Genomic DNA, 17112 nt, shown 5'->3' on the forward strand with positions numbered 1-17112 from the left:
AAAACAATTATGAAACACGTATCTATCTATCTATCTCATAGACCAAACAGCAAAACTAATTTGCTCTTATGTTTACATGCATAAGTATTCTAACGTTGTTCAGATGCTAAATATTAAAACTTAAGAAAAAAATTATAATCGTTCACACACACGATTAGAAACAAGAAAAATGTAGTTGTTCAAACAGAGACAGACATTTGGTGTACATGTATGAATTTATTGATACACACATTAAACTATAGCATCCTTCTCAAACTCTCGGGTGGACATCTCAAGAATGTAGCTTGCACATTATTGGTCATTCTTTTAGCTCATTTATTCATCTTAAAACATTATATTACATCATACAGTCGGAAAATACATATGAAGGAGTTGGACAGTACCTTCAAACGAAGAGCAATGAGAGTATATTTAATGAAAAGCCAAATCCAGCCATATCTGCACTATAACTTGCCAGAGGGAAAACCTTATTAGATTAGCTGAGCCACTTCACTTGAATCACATTTAACAGCTAAGTATCTATATGGACCCCCTAAATCCCCCCAAACCCCCTCTTATTGAGATTGAGATATATATCTATATATCTATATGTGTATATAATAATAATTTAATGCAAAATGCAATTTTTTTTTAAAAACATTCCAAGACATCTTTTGAAGTTTATGTACTCATAACAAATAAAAATACATTTTACCATCAAAAGGTGTAATATGGTGAAGCCAACTTTTACGTAAAAAAACTAACTAGAAAATAACTGCGACAATCAAGGAATGATGGGGGAATTTTCTATGCAAGTGTTCATGTATTAGTCAAAACCAGAAAAGTAGGCAAAAGTTTACATTCCTACCCATGCAAGTTATACATTTCAATGTGACTTAATGTGTTAATAAGTCGCTTTCATCCACGTCAGATGATTCAGTCTTTACACGGCCTGGAAACATCTAGAGAGCTGCTGTTTTTCCCAGAAACGTTCTATTCAAGTCACTTCTTGTTGGTGAACTTGCGCTTACATTGGAGAACACTTGCAGGGTACCCTCAGGATAACGTCCCGTGAGCAGATAACCGCTATTTTGGTTGCGTCCTTACAACCGAGCGCTACAGCGTGCTGGATCAGACAGTTAAACACAGGAATTACCTACAGCATGTGCCGGAATTAGTCAGTACAAGTTCATTAGTGTGGGGAAAAAAAAAAAGGCATTTAAGAGCATATAAAAAAAAAAAGTGATTCATTGTAATCTGCAAATGTACAAGACGGCAGTTCTAAGAGCTGAAGAACACATGTAGAAGCATGAGTTCGGATGATGTCAAAGCCACAGAGGCATCTGATGGATGTGATAGACAGGAAGTGCACATTTAAGTTTTCAGGCTCCCTTATAGTCTTAAGTTTTAGAAACAAGGGATGACTTTGATATAATACTGTCCAGAAACATGAGACACTGTCAATATCAGGAAATAATTTCAAAGCGCGCTTCAGTTCGTAACAAAACAAAGTTCACGTACACGCTCTTACAATTGAAGTCAATGGGGCAAGTGTACAGTTATAGTTGCTCTATAGACTTCCATTGTTCGAGCATGTACGCGATTGACTTCCATTGAGGAAGTGCATTTTTGGTGTTTTTTTCACAAACTGAAGCACAAATCAAAATGGTAAACAAGTAACTTGGAGATTTCAGCCTGATGAGACCGGAACACGGATTTGAGAGACATTAAATTGTTCATTTCGCCACTTTTATGACCCGCCATTATCCTGAGCAAAGGGTTTGTAAGTGTGCAGTTTTGTTAATTACATGCTATTGTAGTTAGCAGTGTAGTTTTAACATTAGGACTCAAATAGTAGTGGGCCATCACATGATATCGTGGTTGAATGCAACCAAGTACCTATAAGTCCTAACGAAACGTACAACTGCACTTGTGAGGCTCGGAGTGACGTTAGTGCTCAGAGGCAGTTTGAGTTGGAGATGTGGATCTTAAACCAGTCCTGCTAGCCTTCGAAAAGAGCAACATGAACCTGGTGGGGAACAGACACGCTGATGTTTAATGCAGAGAAAGGCGCTGATGGAGTTCAGGACAGAAAACAAACTCGGCAAACAACACAACGCAAAACACTTTAAAAAAAAGAAAAAGCACACAACTCAAGCATCGACAACGAAGAAATCCAGTTCTCAATCAAGATGAATGTCATGGACCGTTAAGACAATGGAAAGAGCGTCAGAGAGACGAAGGATGCGGGATGGAGAGTGAGATTCAGATGCACGTCGGAGGTCAGACACAGTTGAGGAGGGGAAACAAAGGCAAGAGACGGTCTTAAAAGAAGAACAGAGAACGACCGATTCCAATAAATACAAAGGTTCAGAGGAGGGACACGAGTCTCAGAGCAGGGGTATATGATTCTGAGCGTGTGGGGGTTCAGAGGGGTTACTGGGCCGTGAGGGGGTCACAATCAGCATTTCGAGAAGGTCTGCTTGATCTCGTCCAGCACATTCCCCAGCAGCGATGGCTCGTCGCACTTGGCGTCGATGGTGACGGTCTGATCGGACTGGAGGAGAGAGAGAGAGAAATGAGAGGTTAGCATGAACGAAGGAGCAGATGCATCAAGCAAAATCTTTAAGTACTAAAATAATCGTTTGGTGAAATCAGAATCGATTCCTTGGGATCTGTATCCCTGAGGCGCACTCACGGTTTTGACCAGCAAACAGACGTGGTGACCCTGGATCGACCTGCTGTACATGGAGGCGCAGGAGTCAATCCTCTCCACAACTGTGAAAACAGGAAAGAAGAGCACGAAAGATTGAAGGGTTTTCATATTATCAAACGCACTACAGGCTTCTTTGTGAAGTCAGCGCACCAGAGAAGTGATGGTGGAAGCAGATCCTGGCCAGCAGGTGGTGGAAGGGCATGTTGACCCCCTCTAGCCGTAGAGAGCTGCCCTTCAGGTCGCCCGACTCCAGCAGCTTAGCGTATGCGTCACTGACAAACACAAGACAAACATTAAGCTACATGAAATCACGTTTCTCAAAAGCATCGTGAGCCAAGTTGATCGTAGAGACCATTGGTGGAAATTACTCTACGATCTACTTAGGCGTACGATGCTTTTGAGAAACGCAGCCCAGTACAGTAAAGGTCCTTGCACACAGAGTCCGAAACTTTCGTCCGTCATAAAAAAAATTCGGATTGGGTTCGATTTTCTGCGTTTTTCGCATCCGTTTGAGAGGTGTTTTGACAATTCAGAGCCACCGCATGACGCATGCGAAAAAAACACATACGAAATATACGATATCTCCCAATATCAAACCCATCTCTGGATTGTGTAGTTGTGGCTCTGATCTCTGTTTTGGTCTCGGTTTGCACTTGAATATTGAGAGAGTACTTTGATTATGGTTGCACTTGCACTTATTGTTTTCACTTAATAAGACTAAGAAAAAACTGTTTTTATTTCTATGTTCAATTTGTGGAAATGAGTTAAATTATGAGGTCACACACAGCCTCAATCAGAAGTTCTGGAAGCTCATAATTCGTGTACAGTAAGGTCTGAAGAGACTCGTGTGAAATCATACAGGAGAAAAGCCAGTCAGTTGAGTTTGTGGCAAAACCTTTTACAGTGCTTGTATATTGTTGCATTGTTCAATGCATTTGATATGCACTTTATTCTACTCAAAGTAAAACTGAAAAGACATTCATTACAAGATTATTAGTTCAAACGTTTCAAAATGGAGACTATGTTTCTAGTCAAGATATTTGTCATTGAGAATTTCTATAATATTGTGCAAAAATCTTGTCTCGTTCTCGTGAACCCAATCTCGTGTCTCGTCACACCCCTACTCTATTTTATATATATATATATATATATATATATATATATGTGTGTGCGTGTATCACTGTATTATATATAAACGGAGCACTCCATATGTGTATTGATAGTGCTGTATTTAAGATAAGGTGTTCCTCACCTGTAGCAGGGAGTGGTGATCAGGTATGACGTGCATGTAAAGTGCAGTTTGAAGTCCAGTTTCTCGTGAGTGGAGGATTCTTCAGACTACGCCAGAAAACAATCAATACACACATGAACAATACTAACACTCACAACACTAGAACCATATAGAAATGTATGTGTTTTCATGTGTGTAGTACCTTAACTATAAAGGTGAGGGTTCCCTTTAGTTTCTGAGGCATGACGATACTCTGCACTGAGAAAACGAAGCGCGCCTCGTTTGAAACCCCTGGAAAAAGACCAAATGCATGAGTAAAATCTGCCTGGTCAATGGCACTTTTTAGGAGTGTCGCTCTTCTGACCTGGTGGCAGTTGGAAGGGGACGGTGAGGCCATCGTGAGGTCCGGCTCCGTCCGGTCGCTGTAGTTTGGAGTTGAGGGAATCCAGTACATTGAACTCCATTGACTTGAGGAAGCTGTCGCACTTGTTCTCAAAGATGACCGACACCACGACTTTGCTCTCATCCTGATGGTTGCCCTGGATATCGTACACCTGCAAAAAAGGGAAGATTTATCAGTAGGAAACGATAAAGAGGCCTAAACACGCAGATCATGCCAACACACGCAACACTTGGATCTCAGAGGTTAAATAAGGCCAGAAGAAACAAGCCCAAAAATCTGATCAAGAGAGTTAAATGTCTTAGGTATCATCACCTAAAACAAGGGAACATTTAATAACTGATGCTTCAAGTCCGAGCTCAAAGGCGATTGCACAGTCTTACAGCACTCAACAGACTTTAGTCACAGTAAACGCCATATTTCATTTGACAAAAGAAAACAAGGCAGTGAGGGATATGCTAATTGTACAATTATATAAATATATTTGTTATAAATTAAAACTAATAGTATAACTGTATAAAACTATATACACTGCTCAAAAAAATAAAGGGAACACTTAAACAACACAATGTAACTCCAAGTCAATCGCACTTCTGTGAAATCAAACTGTCCACTTAGGAAGCAACACTGATTGACAATCAATTTCACATGCTGTTGTGCAAATGGGATAGACAATAGGTGGAAGTTATAGGCAATTAGCAAGACACCCCCAATAAAGGAGTGGTTCTGCAGGTGGTGACCACAGACCACTTCTCAGTTCCTATGCTTTCTGGCTGATGTTTTGGTCACTTTTGAATGCTGGCGGTGCTTTCACTCTAGTGGTAGCATGAGATGGAGTCTACAACCCGACACAAGTGGCTCAGGTAGTGCAGCTCATCCAGAATGGCACATCAATGCGAGCTGTGGCAAGAAGGTTTGCTGTGTCTGTCAGCGTAGTGTCCAGAGCATGGAGGCGCTACCAGGAGACAGGCCAGTATATCAGGAGACGTGGAGGAGGCCGTAGGAGGGCAACCATCCAGCAGCAGGACCGCTACTTCCGCCTTTGTGCAAGGAGGAGCAGGAGGAACACTGCCAGAGCCCTGCAAAATGACCTCCAGCAGGCCACAAATGTGCATGTGTCTGCTCAAACGGTCAGAAACAGACTCCATGAGGGTGGTATGAGGGCCCGACGTCCACAGGTGGGGGTTGTGCTTACAGCCCAACACCGTGCAGGACGCTTGGCATTTGCCATAGAACACCAAGATTGGCAAATTCGCCACTGGCGCCCTGTGCTCTTCACAGATGAAAGCCGGTTCACACTGAGCACATGTGACAGACGTGACAGAGTCTGGAGACGCCATGGACAACGTTCTGCTGCCTGCTTTCATCTGTGAAGAGCACAGGGCGCCAGTGGCGAATTTGCCAATCTTGGTGTTCTCTGGCAAATGCCAAGCGTCCTGCACGGTGTTGGGCTGTAAGCACAACCCCCACCTGTGGACGTCGGGCCCTCATACCACCCTCATGGAGTCTGTTTCTGACCGTTTGAGCAGACACATGCACATTTGTGGCCTGCTGGAGGTCATTTTGCAGGGCTCTGGCAGTGTTCCTCCTGCTCCTCCTTGCACAAAGGCGGAAGTAGCGGTCCTGCTGCTGGATGGTTGCCTTCCTACGGCCTCCTCCACGTCTCCTGATGTACTGGCCTGTCTCCTGGTAGCGCCTCCATGCTCTGGACACTACGCTGACAGACACAGCAAACCTTCTTGCCACAGCTCGCATTGATGTGCCATTCTGGATGAGCTGCACTACCTGAGCCACTTGTGTCGGGTTGTAGACTCCGTCTCATGCTACCACTAGAGTGAAAGCACCGCCAGCATTCAAAAGTGACCAAAACATCAGCCAGAAAGCATAGGAACTGAGAAGTGGTCTGTGGTCACCACCTGCAGAACCACTCCTTTATTGGGGGTGTCTTGCTAATTGCATATAATTTCCACCGGTCGTCTATTCCATTCGCACAACAGCATGTGAAATTGATTGTCAATCAGTGTTGCTTCCTAAGTGGACAGTTTAATTTCACAGAAGTGTGATTGACTTGGAGTTACATTGTGTTGTTTAAGTGTTCCCTTTATTTTTTTGAGCAGTGTATATAAAATGTATTTGAATTTTTTTTATCTATATACATACAAAATAGAGCGTATCTGTATGCATGTATGTGTACACACACATTAATTATATATTTACAAACTTTTAAGTTTGACACAATTAAATCAATTTGACAGCACTAATTTATATATATATTAAATGTATAATTCACAAACATCGGTGTGACATGGTCTGCCCTCTTAACCTCTGCTTTTGTTTGTACACGGTGTCTATTGTGCCTAAAGTCTGCATCACACAGTTCTGTTTCTATGGTTACCTGATCAGCATCGTTCCTCATCTTTAAACATGCATGCAGAGACACATGGGACAATATATCATTCATAGACTAGAGACCGGAATTACTTAAAGCAATGAGTCAACTTTGATAAAAACAACAGTCGTGTCTCAGGATCGTTGGATCTCAATCACGGCTTGAGCTTCACGCTGGTGCAGGGAACACAAATAGATTGAGTCATCTCCAAATCACACTCACCATCTTGATGTAGGAGTTCTCGGCCAGCAGAGAGTAGTTGGACATGGGCTGAAACGAGATGGAGGTTGGATAAGTACAAGATGAAGTGCATTTAACAATGCATTTAAAGGCCTTCTCTGATTGGCTGGCTGGATGGATACTGACTGGCAGAGGCTCCTCGTCCTCCACGGTGCCGTTTTGCACCGAATCCTCCCCGCCGCCGTCACTGTGATGGCGATGATGGTGATGGTGGTGGTGTCGCTTCTTCTTTTTCTTCTCCTTCTCCTCCTTTTCTTTCTTCTGCTTCTTCTTCTTGTGTTTAGATGATTTCTAAGCAGGAAACCAATAAACAGTTAGCTTAATCTGGTTTCAATAGAGCATAATTTTGGAGCATACTGGGTTGTGGAAGTGTTTTTCTGTTGATTTTGTCAACATTACTGACATTCCTAACCTAAAAGTACATGAAAACCAAGGAAAAAAAGAAAGAAAGGAACATGTCATGTGACCTGTTCATCCCATTAAGCATTGCAAATGACTAAATTAAATCAGCAATCACAGTACAACGTAAAACAAATTATAATAAGTCAATGATTTTAAATATGAAATACAATTATATTTCAAGTCTATTGCAAAATTTTCAAACATAAGTCACAATGCATTATGGGAGTCCATCCATCCAATGTATACATGTGTATATATGTGTTTATTCTTTTGATCTTTCATACAAAAATCTAACCTTTCATTGAATCAAAAGAATTGAAAGTGTGTGTGTGTGTGTGTGTGTGTGTGTGTGTGTGTGTGGGGGGGGGGGGGGGGGGGGGGGTCACATTATGAAACTGAAAACCTCTGGAATGTGATCAAGAGGAAGCTCGTTAGACCCACCGTGTCCTCTGGTTCCGTGTCTTTAGGCTCATCAGGCTCAGATTCCGCAGCAGCCGCAGAGCTCGTGTCGACAGCAGCAGTAGAAGAGGGTGCCGTCACTTCCTGTAAACAAACATCCATTAAAATGTGTTAACATTCATTAAAAACATGAACTAAAAACCTTCCACAAAGACTGAAGAATGATCATCTAAACTATGAATCATGCAGAATTAACAATATCATGATTAAGAAGGGAAAGAAAGTTGAGTTGATGAAGTTGGATCGTCACAGTGGGAGAAAATGGTGAAAAAGTGGTGAACCTGCAGTGAGAAAGTGATGGTTTTGTTTTTCACTTTTAAAGTCAACACTCTGTTTGCATTAAGAGGTACCGAACTATGATGTTTGTGCAGGTACAAAAAAAAAGTCCATTCTGTCTCAGGTGACCTTCATTTGATTCATAGGGCAAATACTTGTGGATATGAGCTGTTTGACTGGAACCGCAAGAACTGTCAAGAATCCTGACCGTTTATGATGATACAGACACGATCATACAGGAGAAGTTTCTCACACCAGTCATTAAGACACATTTACACGTGCACACATGCATCCCTAACTAAAACAAGCATATGCAAACAGACAAAAAAAAATGTGCGAGACCTGTGAAAAGCAGCGAAAAGAGACAAAGAGAAGTCAAGAAACGAGAGAGTCCAGAGGGAAAATACAAAACAGACGCTCATTAACAACACGGCAGACTGACAGCGGTATGAGCAGAGGGGGAGGAGAGAGCGTGAGGGACCGGACCTGGGCGGCGGGGGGAACAGGAGCGCTAGAGAGCCAGAAATCCAGATCCGAGGCCTACAACAGAAAAGGCAGGGTGGGGAAAATGAGTCGAATCCAGTTTGACTCCAACAGAACCCCAAACAAAACGCTCTGACAACCTCAGAAAACAAAGTGAGCATATATTCCATCACCATGTTTGTTATGGACACTTCAATATTTATGTTCACTTTACATATCAAATTTAGATTTTTATGATTATTAGTATTCAATTAATTTAGAATTGTATTAAGCAAAATGTAGACATAATTTGTTTTCATTTAGGCGAAATTTTTTTGATTTACACTGCCCTCCCTTTTGATAGCAATTTTATAGTGATTCATAGTCATGATTAGAACTAAAATGAACAATCAATTCATTGTTAAGGTCAATACTGCAAAATATACATGAAAGAAACCTAATAATATTAATAATAGTTTCTTTATACTACAATTTAAATTAGATACAAACCGATATAAAAATTGACCGATACCGATAATTCTTTATATTTCAAAGCAGATAACCGATAAACCTGAATCCGAATTTTATGTCACTCATATGACACACTTGCACTGCTCATGTTGCACTTAACTGGAGTGATTCCAATCTTATTTCAAGCAATTCAAAACCATCATGGCGAACAGAGAGCATCTGAAGTGTCTCAGCTGAAGGAAATAATAGATTATTTATCGGTTTAATATATCGGCCAAATTTAATTATCGGGCCAATAACGATAACATTAAAAACGAACATATATCAGCTGATGCCGATATGGTGACCGATATATCGTGTATCCTTAATTTAAATAAGTGAATATTTTAATTCAATAAATGACATGATGTCTTTATATTGCATTGCAGGCAACACAATTCATACAGTGCAACCAGTGTTACAAACAAAGGAAATGTTTTTTTTAATCGGTCAAAACACTTAAAAATTAATCTCAAACTCATGAGTAACTGATCTGAATCAGTCAAACAAAATAAATAAATACATACTAAAAACATAAAAATAAACCAAAGCGCAAACAAGAACAAAACTACAATTTAAAAGCTATACTAAAATTTATACAAACAGATATTTTCTTATTAATAAACACATTAAATCATATTTTATTGTATTTACAATGTATTTGAACTCATTTAAGCTAATTTACTATGAAGTTATTTTATTTACCATTAATCCACTAGTTGATGTTAATAATAATAATATTATTAGTAGAATTAATATTATTGTTTTTACTATTTGTAAACAGACTATTGTTATATTAGACATGTCATTGTTATAACAGGTATTCTATTATAAAAACTACAAAAAAAAAAAAAAATATATATATATATATATGACATTCAACCAAAAAACAAAACAAAATAAAATAAATGTTTTTAACTTTGGACTACAGTTAAATAATAACATGTATGGGTAAAGAGAATAATATATCACTACATTTTAGGTGAGGATATCTGCATGCTCTCATGCGTTTGTGCTAAAATACATTTAGTTGATATAAATAAGCATGCTTGATTGAATTAACAATAAAAAAATAATTGTCCAGTAAACTAAAGGGCAGTATAGACTGCAGGTGGCCACTAAAACAAATGTATCTTCATGCTTTTTGTCTTGATATAGAAACGATGACTCTTGTGGCAGCCCAATTTAAGTTTCAACAAAGTAATGGAATATTTCAAAGCGGTTTAAATAAAGCAAATACCGAAAGTTAGTGATGAGGCGGTTATAAGACAAGCTTGTATCATAATACTTAACTTTACTATTCATTCAAAACAATCATACCTCAGCAGATGTGGGCGGGGCTGCCATCTCTTTAGTGTCCTCTGATTGGACGACCTCTTCTGGCTGGGACTCCATCAGCTCCTCCTCCACTTCTTTGTGTTTCTTCTTTTTCTTCTTTTCCTCTTTGCTCCTCTACAACATCAAAAATCATCATCATCATCTGAATATTTATGAAACTAATGTTATACAACTGCGTTTAAGCTCTCAGAACATCTCACCTTCCTGTCCTTCTCCTTGTCTTTCTTCTTCTCTTTCTTCTCCTTACTGCTCTTCTTCTTGGACTCCTGTGGGATGCTCTCGTTCTCTCGGTCCTCGGCAGGGCTCTTCAGCACCTCTGGACGGTGGGTCCTCACGGGAAGCTTCTCGCTGTCTGCAAGCGGCCTGGAAAGAATAAGAGAAAAAGAGATTAGATGGACAGAAAGAAAAGGAGACAGTGAGCGAGAGAGATAAGAGGGACAGTCACATGGAAGCTGGGAAAGACTTCAGCTTATTCGATATACGGTTCAAAAGTCTAAAGGCCTTTTTGCAACAAGTCTGATGTGACAAAGTGCCACAAAAAAGTATATTTCTTCAACTAACAACTTAGGCTGCACCAAAACAATCCACACCATTTTTTTTACAAAAACCAGTGTTGAGAATTGGTCTAATGTAACTAAAAAAGAAAAACAATAACAAAACCAATACTGGAACTGAATGATTTTAATTTGTTTAACTTCTACATTTCTACACAAATATGAGCAAAATATGGTTTTAGTGTGCAAAGGCAAAATAAATTAGGTTGCGTGTTTGCAGTCGGTCAAATTTAAACTCATTAGTTGATTGAACTGGTCAAACATAAAAAAAACAACAACAACAACAACAACAACAACATACTAAACATAAAAACAAACAAATCTAAACAAAAAGCAAAACCGAAACGAAAATAAAACAAAAACTGACCTAGCCTCCAAACAACACAAAAGACAAATAATTGAATTGATATATTTTTGACTGTGAAGGGGTTTGCTTTGCTTCATTAAAAATCATGTGGTGCATTTGTTTTCAAGATTCAGATTTGGTGTAAAGAGGCCTTTAAAGCAGGATTCATTGTCCTATACAATAAAGCTACAAACAGGAGAGGTTTAAAACCTGCGCTCAAGTTTCAAGAGAAAAATTGAAGCCAGGCAAGGCTGTCAACGATGGCATGTACTTGCACTACCGTTCAAAAGTTTGGGGTTAATTTGAGAGAGAGAGAGAGAGAGAGAGAGAGAGAGAGAGAAGAGAGAAGAAGAGAGAGAGAGAGAGAAGAGAGAGAGAGAGAGAGAGAGAGAGAGAGAGAGAGAGAGAGAGAGAGAGAGAGAGAGAGAGAGAGAGAGAGAGAGAGAGAGAGAGAGAGATAGATAGATAGATAGATAGATAGATAGATAGATAGATAGATAGATAGATAGATAGATAGATAGATAGATAGATATATAGATAGATATATAGATAGATATATATAGATAGATATATATATATATATATTTTTTTTTAATACTTTATTCAGCAAGGATGCATACAGTTGATCATATGTGTCAGTAAAGATGCTGTTCTTTTGATTTTGAACTGAAAAATATGAAGCACAATGGTTTTTAACATTGATAAAAATAAGAAATGTTTTTTTTTTTAGCAGCAAATTAAACTGATTTTTGAAATGTCATGTGACCCTGCAAACTGCAGTAATGGCTGCTTTAAAAAGTAGCTTTGCATCACAGGAATAAATTGCATTCAAACAGAAAACAGTTACTTTAAATTGCAAACATATTTCACAATATTACTGTTTTTTAAATCAAATAAATGCAGCCTTGGTGAGCAGAAAAACCACAATAATAAAAAAATCTTACTGACCCCAAACTTTTAAAATGGAAGTGTACAAGTTATAGCATTTTGACCACAGCCAAAACCCAACTAGCAGGTGAGCTGATCAGTCATGCATGACGCATTCTTAATAAATATTAACACTCCAGCAGTGACATACTGCAATTGCCAGAAAAAAAAAAAGGAGCAACGGGTGTTGGTAGTTGGGCAGTGGATTCCGTTGGGTCATGTGACCACAGGAAGAACTCACCTTGAGCTAGCACCAGATAGCAGACTTTCAGGAGGGCAGATGCGTGCGTGCATGAGGGAGAGAGAGATAGAGAGAGCAGTGTGTGTGAGAGTGTGGAGAGGAAACAGGAGAACTGGAGAAAGTTCTTTGATACCAGAACACGGAAAACCCAACAGATGCAAAAGACAACTAGAGTCGTTTCACATCTGTATGAACAGAGATTCTGGACTCATCGATCAGCATCAGCTAAAAGTGGTTTAAATTAATGACAGCGGAGAGAAGCGTGAAACTGAAAATAACTAGAAGGAAATCGATACTGAAAATTAAGTGGGAATTAATGTCCTCAGACTAAGAGTGTCTTGTACCAAACAATGGAGACAAATCAATGAGAATTCCTGAATTGGATAACAAGGAAATAAGAGTTTAAAGTGTAGCTAGCGATGCACCAAAATTGAGACAAGTTTGGGGAGGCCAAAATCATTAACCAAAACCATAGCATATAAAAAATAAATAAAAAAAAACGCTGGATGGAAATGCCAAGACATAAATTCTAAAAATACGAAAAAACGCATGCGCTCAATTCTCAATTGAGACATAATATGAAACTGTGATGGAAACACATTTACCAAATAAATTCCTTGATGCGCAACAAAAAAAACCTATGTGACTTTTCCCTGTAGATGTGATTGGATAAAACTCATGTGACTTTGCCTCAACAGTGGATGTGATTGGATAAAACTACAACAGGTAAACATGTCAGCAGTGTGGATGCGCTTCACCATGACCAAAAATTACGCTAGAGTAGCCATTTAAAAAATTAGTTTGGCTGAAATATCAGAAATATAAATTTACTACGACTCTGACCAGCTCTGAGCAGCATAAAGAGTTCAATTCCTCAAATTTTGGGGTTTCGGCTAAATGAAAACCTTAATTTCGGATTCGGTAAAAAAAATATTTTGGTGCATCCCTATTTGTAGCGCATATATGAACTGTAGATGGTGACGATGTGATACATACTTGTCCAGATCGATGTCCAGAGCTTTATGAGGATCATTGGGATCTTTATCATCATCGTCACTCGGTAAGGCATTCTGGGAACAGAGACACACCGACATTACTGCGGATAGTTTTGTGGATAACAGTTGTAAGCACTCCAAAGTGACAGCTGCCCACCTCTGGCATTTCCTCTGTGACTATGTCGACTTGTTGAGCGGGCGTGATGTCTTCCTCGCTCTCGGGACCCGAATCCGCCTTCCTCCCTTTCCCTCGCTTCTCCCGCTTTTTCTTCTTATCCTTCTTCTTCTTATCCGCCTTGTCCTTCTGCCGGCGCTCCTCCTCCAGCTTCACGTACTGGTCGGACATGGGCATCCCTGGACCAGAGATGAAAGAGTGTTTTTTATTTGGTCTGCTGAAGCGAATTAAACGTTAAGCGTTGTAGACTTGCTCACCTGGGACTTTAAGAGGCACGCTAAGGTCGATCTGCACCACCGGAATGTGTTCTACACCTGGCGCGTCAAACACCTGCAATTGCGGAAAAAGTTCAAGGAAGTAGTGATTTGAGAAACAAAGCTTTCTGGAGTTCTGAATCAATTTAACTAGATCAAAGAGTCTAGTGGCGAACCCTTTGATTTTTGAAATGTTTCAAGGTTCAAAACAGCATGATGTAAAGAAAGTCTCATTTGTTGAAATCACGACCGCAGAAATGATCTGACTGCATACCTTCTGAGATGATGGCGAGGCCTTGATGTAGAACGGGTTGTTGGCCTGTTCCTGCTTCCTGACTTCCCTCCTCTGTTTAAAATCAGGGAAGTTTATTTAGGTACAGTTAGGACAACTATATTTTTATATTTTCTGACGGTCTGACGGACTGCATGCACTTACCCTGGCCAACTCTTTCTCGTCCACCTCAGTGTGTCTTATTCTGGAATGTTTGGGTTCCTCTTTAGCGAACACCGCTTTGGGCTTCTCGTCCTCAGACTCGCTCTCTGACGGAGGCTCATTGATCCAGGCGTCCAAATCCAGACTGAAGGCGGAAAAACAACAGTTGTAAGATCTTTTCCTGTTGATTCCCTTGCAATACACTCAAGAAAGGCTCACCCTTCTGGTATAGGCACTTTCTTCTGGGCCTTGGGGGCCACGGGGTTGAGCTCTCCGGCGAAGAGAGCCGTCACTTCGTCGGCCACCTCCACATTCTTCTGCTGCAGCTTCTGGATGTACTTCACCAGCTGGAGGATGCAGGACGCCTGTGGAGGAACATCACGGTTAATGTTGCAGTATCTGTGTGAAATGATGTCATATTGCTACTAAGCATTGCAAATAAACAATATCACAGTGTGTACACGCAACTCAGTTTCAAAGTCGTATTATTGGAATTGCTACCCATGAACGGCATTTTGCTCACACTCAATTGATTCAAGTGGAGTTTGACATTGGCACGTTGCTAAGCTAAAAGCTCATTACTCAAACTAGACAAAGTTTAATGTTGGTTTAAACACAGACAGAGCAATAAAGACTCAAATAGACCATATAATAACTTTTCAGACCCCATTAACCCCCCCAAAACCACATTACACAGCATCAGACCACTTTAAAGGGATACTCCACTTTTTTGGAAATAGGCTCATTTTACAACTCCCCCAGAGTTAAACAGTTGAGTTTTACCGTTTTCGAATCCATTCAGCCGATCTCCGGGTCTGGCGGTACCACTTTTAGCATAGCTTAGCATAGATCATTCAATCGGACAAGACCATTAGCATCTCTCAAAAAAATGACCAAAGAGTTTCGATATTTTTCCTATTTAAAACTTGACTCTTCCGTAGTTACATCGTGTACTAAGACCGACGGAAAATGTAAAGTTGCGATTTTCTAGGCTGATATGGCTAGGAACTATACTCTCATTCCTGCGTAATAATCAAGAAACTTTGCTGCCGTACAATGAGTGCAGCAGGCGTAATGATATGACGCAGCGCCTGAAAATAGTCCCCAGCTCGGTAACTTCCAACGTGACCTGATTAGACCCATTTTCAGGCGCTGCGTCATATTACGTACACGACGTAACTACAGAAGAGTCAAGTTTTAAATAGGAAAAATATCGAAACTCTTAGGTCATTTTTTTTAGAGAGATGCTAATGGTCCTGTCCGATTCAATGATCTATGCTAAGCTATGCTAAAAGTGGTACCGCCAGACCCGGAGATCGGCTGAATGGATTCGAAAATGTTTAACTCTGGGGGAGTTGTAAAATGAGCCTATTTCCAAAAAAAGTGGAGTATCCCTTTAAACATTCTTCAGATGTCCAATAATCCACATTAGCACTGCTAGCTTGTTTCTAGATTGCTGTCATGTTTATCACATTGCTAACATGTTGTACAAATTTTTTGATATGTTTTAACATATCGCTTGCATGACTTGAGCATGTTGCTTGCATTAGGGCTGGGCGATATATCGCATGACATTGTTATGCGCCATCTCGTCAGTAAAGCCGGTTCCTTGATTAGTAGTAAATTGCCATCACCTGCTTTCAGATGGAGCGGCATTTACTACACAGAGCCGTAGTTCACTGACAAGCTGAGCCATATCGCATTAATTATCACGGACGTATCGCCTGCGATAATTAATGCGGTATGGCTCAGCTTGTCAGTCATCCAATCAATTCCAGTTAGACAAAATCAAGTCCCGCCCAGCATTTTTTTTCCGTTTCACTCTGATATACGTCACAATAGGGAAGAAAAGTATCTCAATTTCAGTTTCATGCTGACTTATCAATCTTTTCTTTCATATTGTGACATACATCTGAATGTAACAGATTATCGAGAAGAAAAAAAAGAACGGTGGGGCCTTGGTTCTCTTCATCGGTTGTTGATTGGATTTTGAGATTTGGGTGTTGAATATTCATTTCATGCTGAATTCCTCACCCTCTCCTGCACTTCCAGGTTGGCACTCTGGACGAACAGCGGCAGTCTTTCTATAAGCAGCTGGCTGGTCTCCTGCGCTACCTGGCTGTCGGTCTCCCCTTCGTGCTTCTGCAGCACGGTCGCGAACAGCTTGGCAGCATTTTGTACATACACCGCCTGGATGTGACCGGGCAGGGTGGCCACTTTGGGTCTCAGCATGGCCTCCAAGGTCTGCATGGGGTCCTCCAGATGCCTGTGAGGAAAGGTTAAACGTTAGCATTTTGTTAATATGGTTAAATCTTGAACCTTTCCAGATTATCACCACGTACTCCGAGAACTCCCCGCAGATCCACGCAGCGGCGTAGAGGACCTCGCAGATGCCGTTGCGCTGCGTGTTGCCGGTCAGCAGGTGTGCGTTGTCCAGCAGAGTGGCCATCTGAGCCACGGCGAAGCCCCGGATGGCTTTGACGCGGATGGCTACGTCCAGCATCTGAGAGGCGATTAGGTGGCCGTGCCTTGTGCCCTCCAGACGAGTCAGTTCTACCAGGATACTGATGTACCTGGAAGACAGATAAGGTTGTGACTTTGTATCTAACTAACAACATATTGGTTCAACGCAAGACAGAGGGCAAGGTCTCTTTCCCTCAAGGGCTGGTTAACACAGAACAGTAGAATGGAAAAAAGAAAAAGGTCTTGGGAATGCAATTGGGGACGGTTCACAGAGAACGTGTATTTTCTTTAAAAATGTGAGCCACGTGGCAGTGGAATGGGG

At 40.6% G+C, this 17112-nt stretch overlaps 1 protein-coding gene across 2 annotated transcripts in view; it reads right to left on the bottom strand.

Moving 5' to 3' along the window:
• Positions 1-291: 291 nt before the first annotated feature.
• ap3d1 (adaptor related protein complex 3 subunit delta 1) overlaps positions 292-17112 on the bottom strand; it is a 29973-nt gene continuing 13152 nt past the window's right edge. Inside the window, exons 14-33 of one of the 2 annotated variants that reach the window (XM_084416885.1) lie at positions 16670-16900; positions 16362-16593; positions 14547-14692; positions 14331-14472; positions 14169-14240; positions 13898-13970; positions 13623-13819; positions 13467-13540; positions 10603-10765; positions 10385-10516; positions 8579-8632; positions 7799-7900; positions 7082-7246; positions 6938-6985; positions 4291-4480; positions 4129-4217; positions 3948-4033; positions 2846-2967; positions 2678-2757; positions 292-2536 (exon numbers count right to left, since the gene is read on the bottom strand). In XM_084416885.1, the coding sequence (XP_084273011.1) occupies positions 2441-2536; positions 2678-2757; positions 2846-2967; positions 3948-4033; positions 4129-4217; positions 4291-4480; positions 6938-6985; positions 7082-7246; positions 7799-7900; positions 8579-8632; positions 10385-10516; positions 10603-10765; positions 13467-13540; positions 13623-13819; positions 13898-13970; positions 14169-14240; positions 14331-14472; positions 14547-14692; positions 16362-16593; positions 16670-16900 (2494 nt within the window). In that variant the 3' untranslated portion in view covers positions 292-2440. The remainder of the gene's footprint in view (positions 2537-2677; positions 2758-2845; positions 2968-3947; positions 4034-4128; positions 4218-4290; positions 4481-6937; positions 6986-7081; positions 7247-7798; positions 7901-8578; positions 8633-10384; positions 10517-10602; positions 10766-13466; positions 13541-13622; positions 13820-13897; positions 13971-14168; positions 14241-14330; positions 14473-14546; positions 14693-16361; positions 16594-16669; positions 16901-17112) is intronic. The other variant, XM_084416886.1, reaches the window with a different exon arrangement.

Source organism: Rutilus rutilus (assembly GCF_951802725.1).
Source record: "Rutilus rutilus genome assembly, chromosome: 8".
NCBI lineage: Eukaryota > Metazoa > Chordata > Actinopteri > Cypriniformes > Leuciscidae > Rutilus > Rutilus rutilus.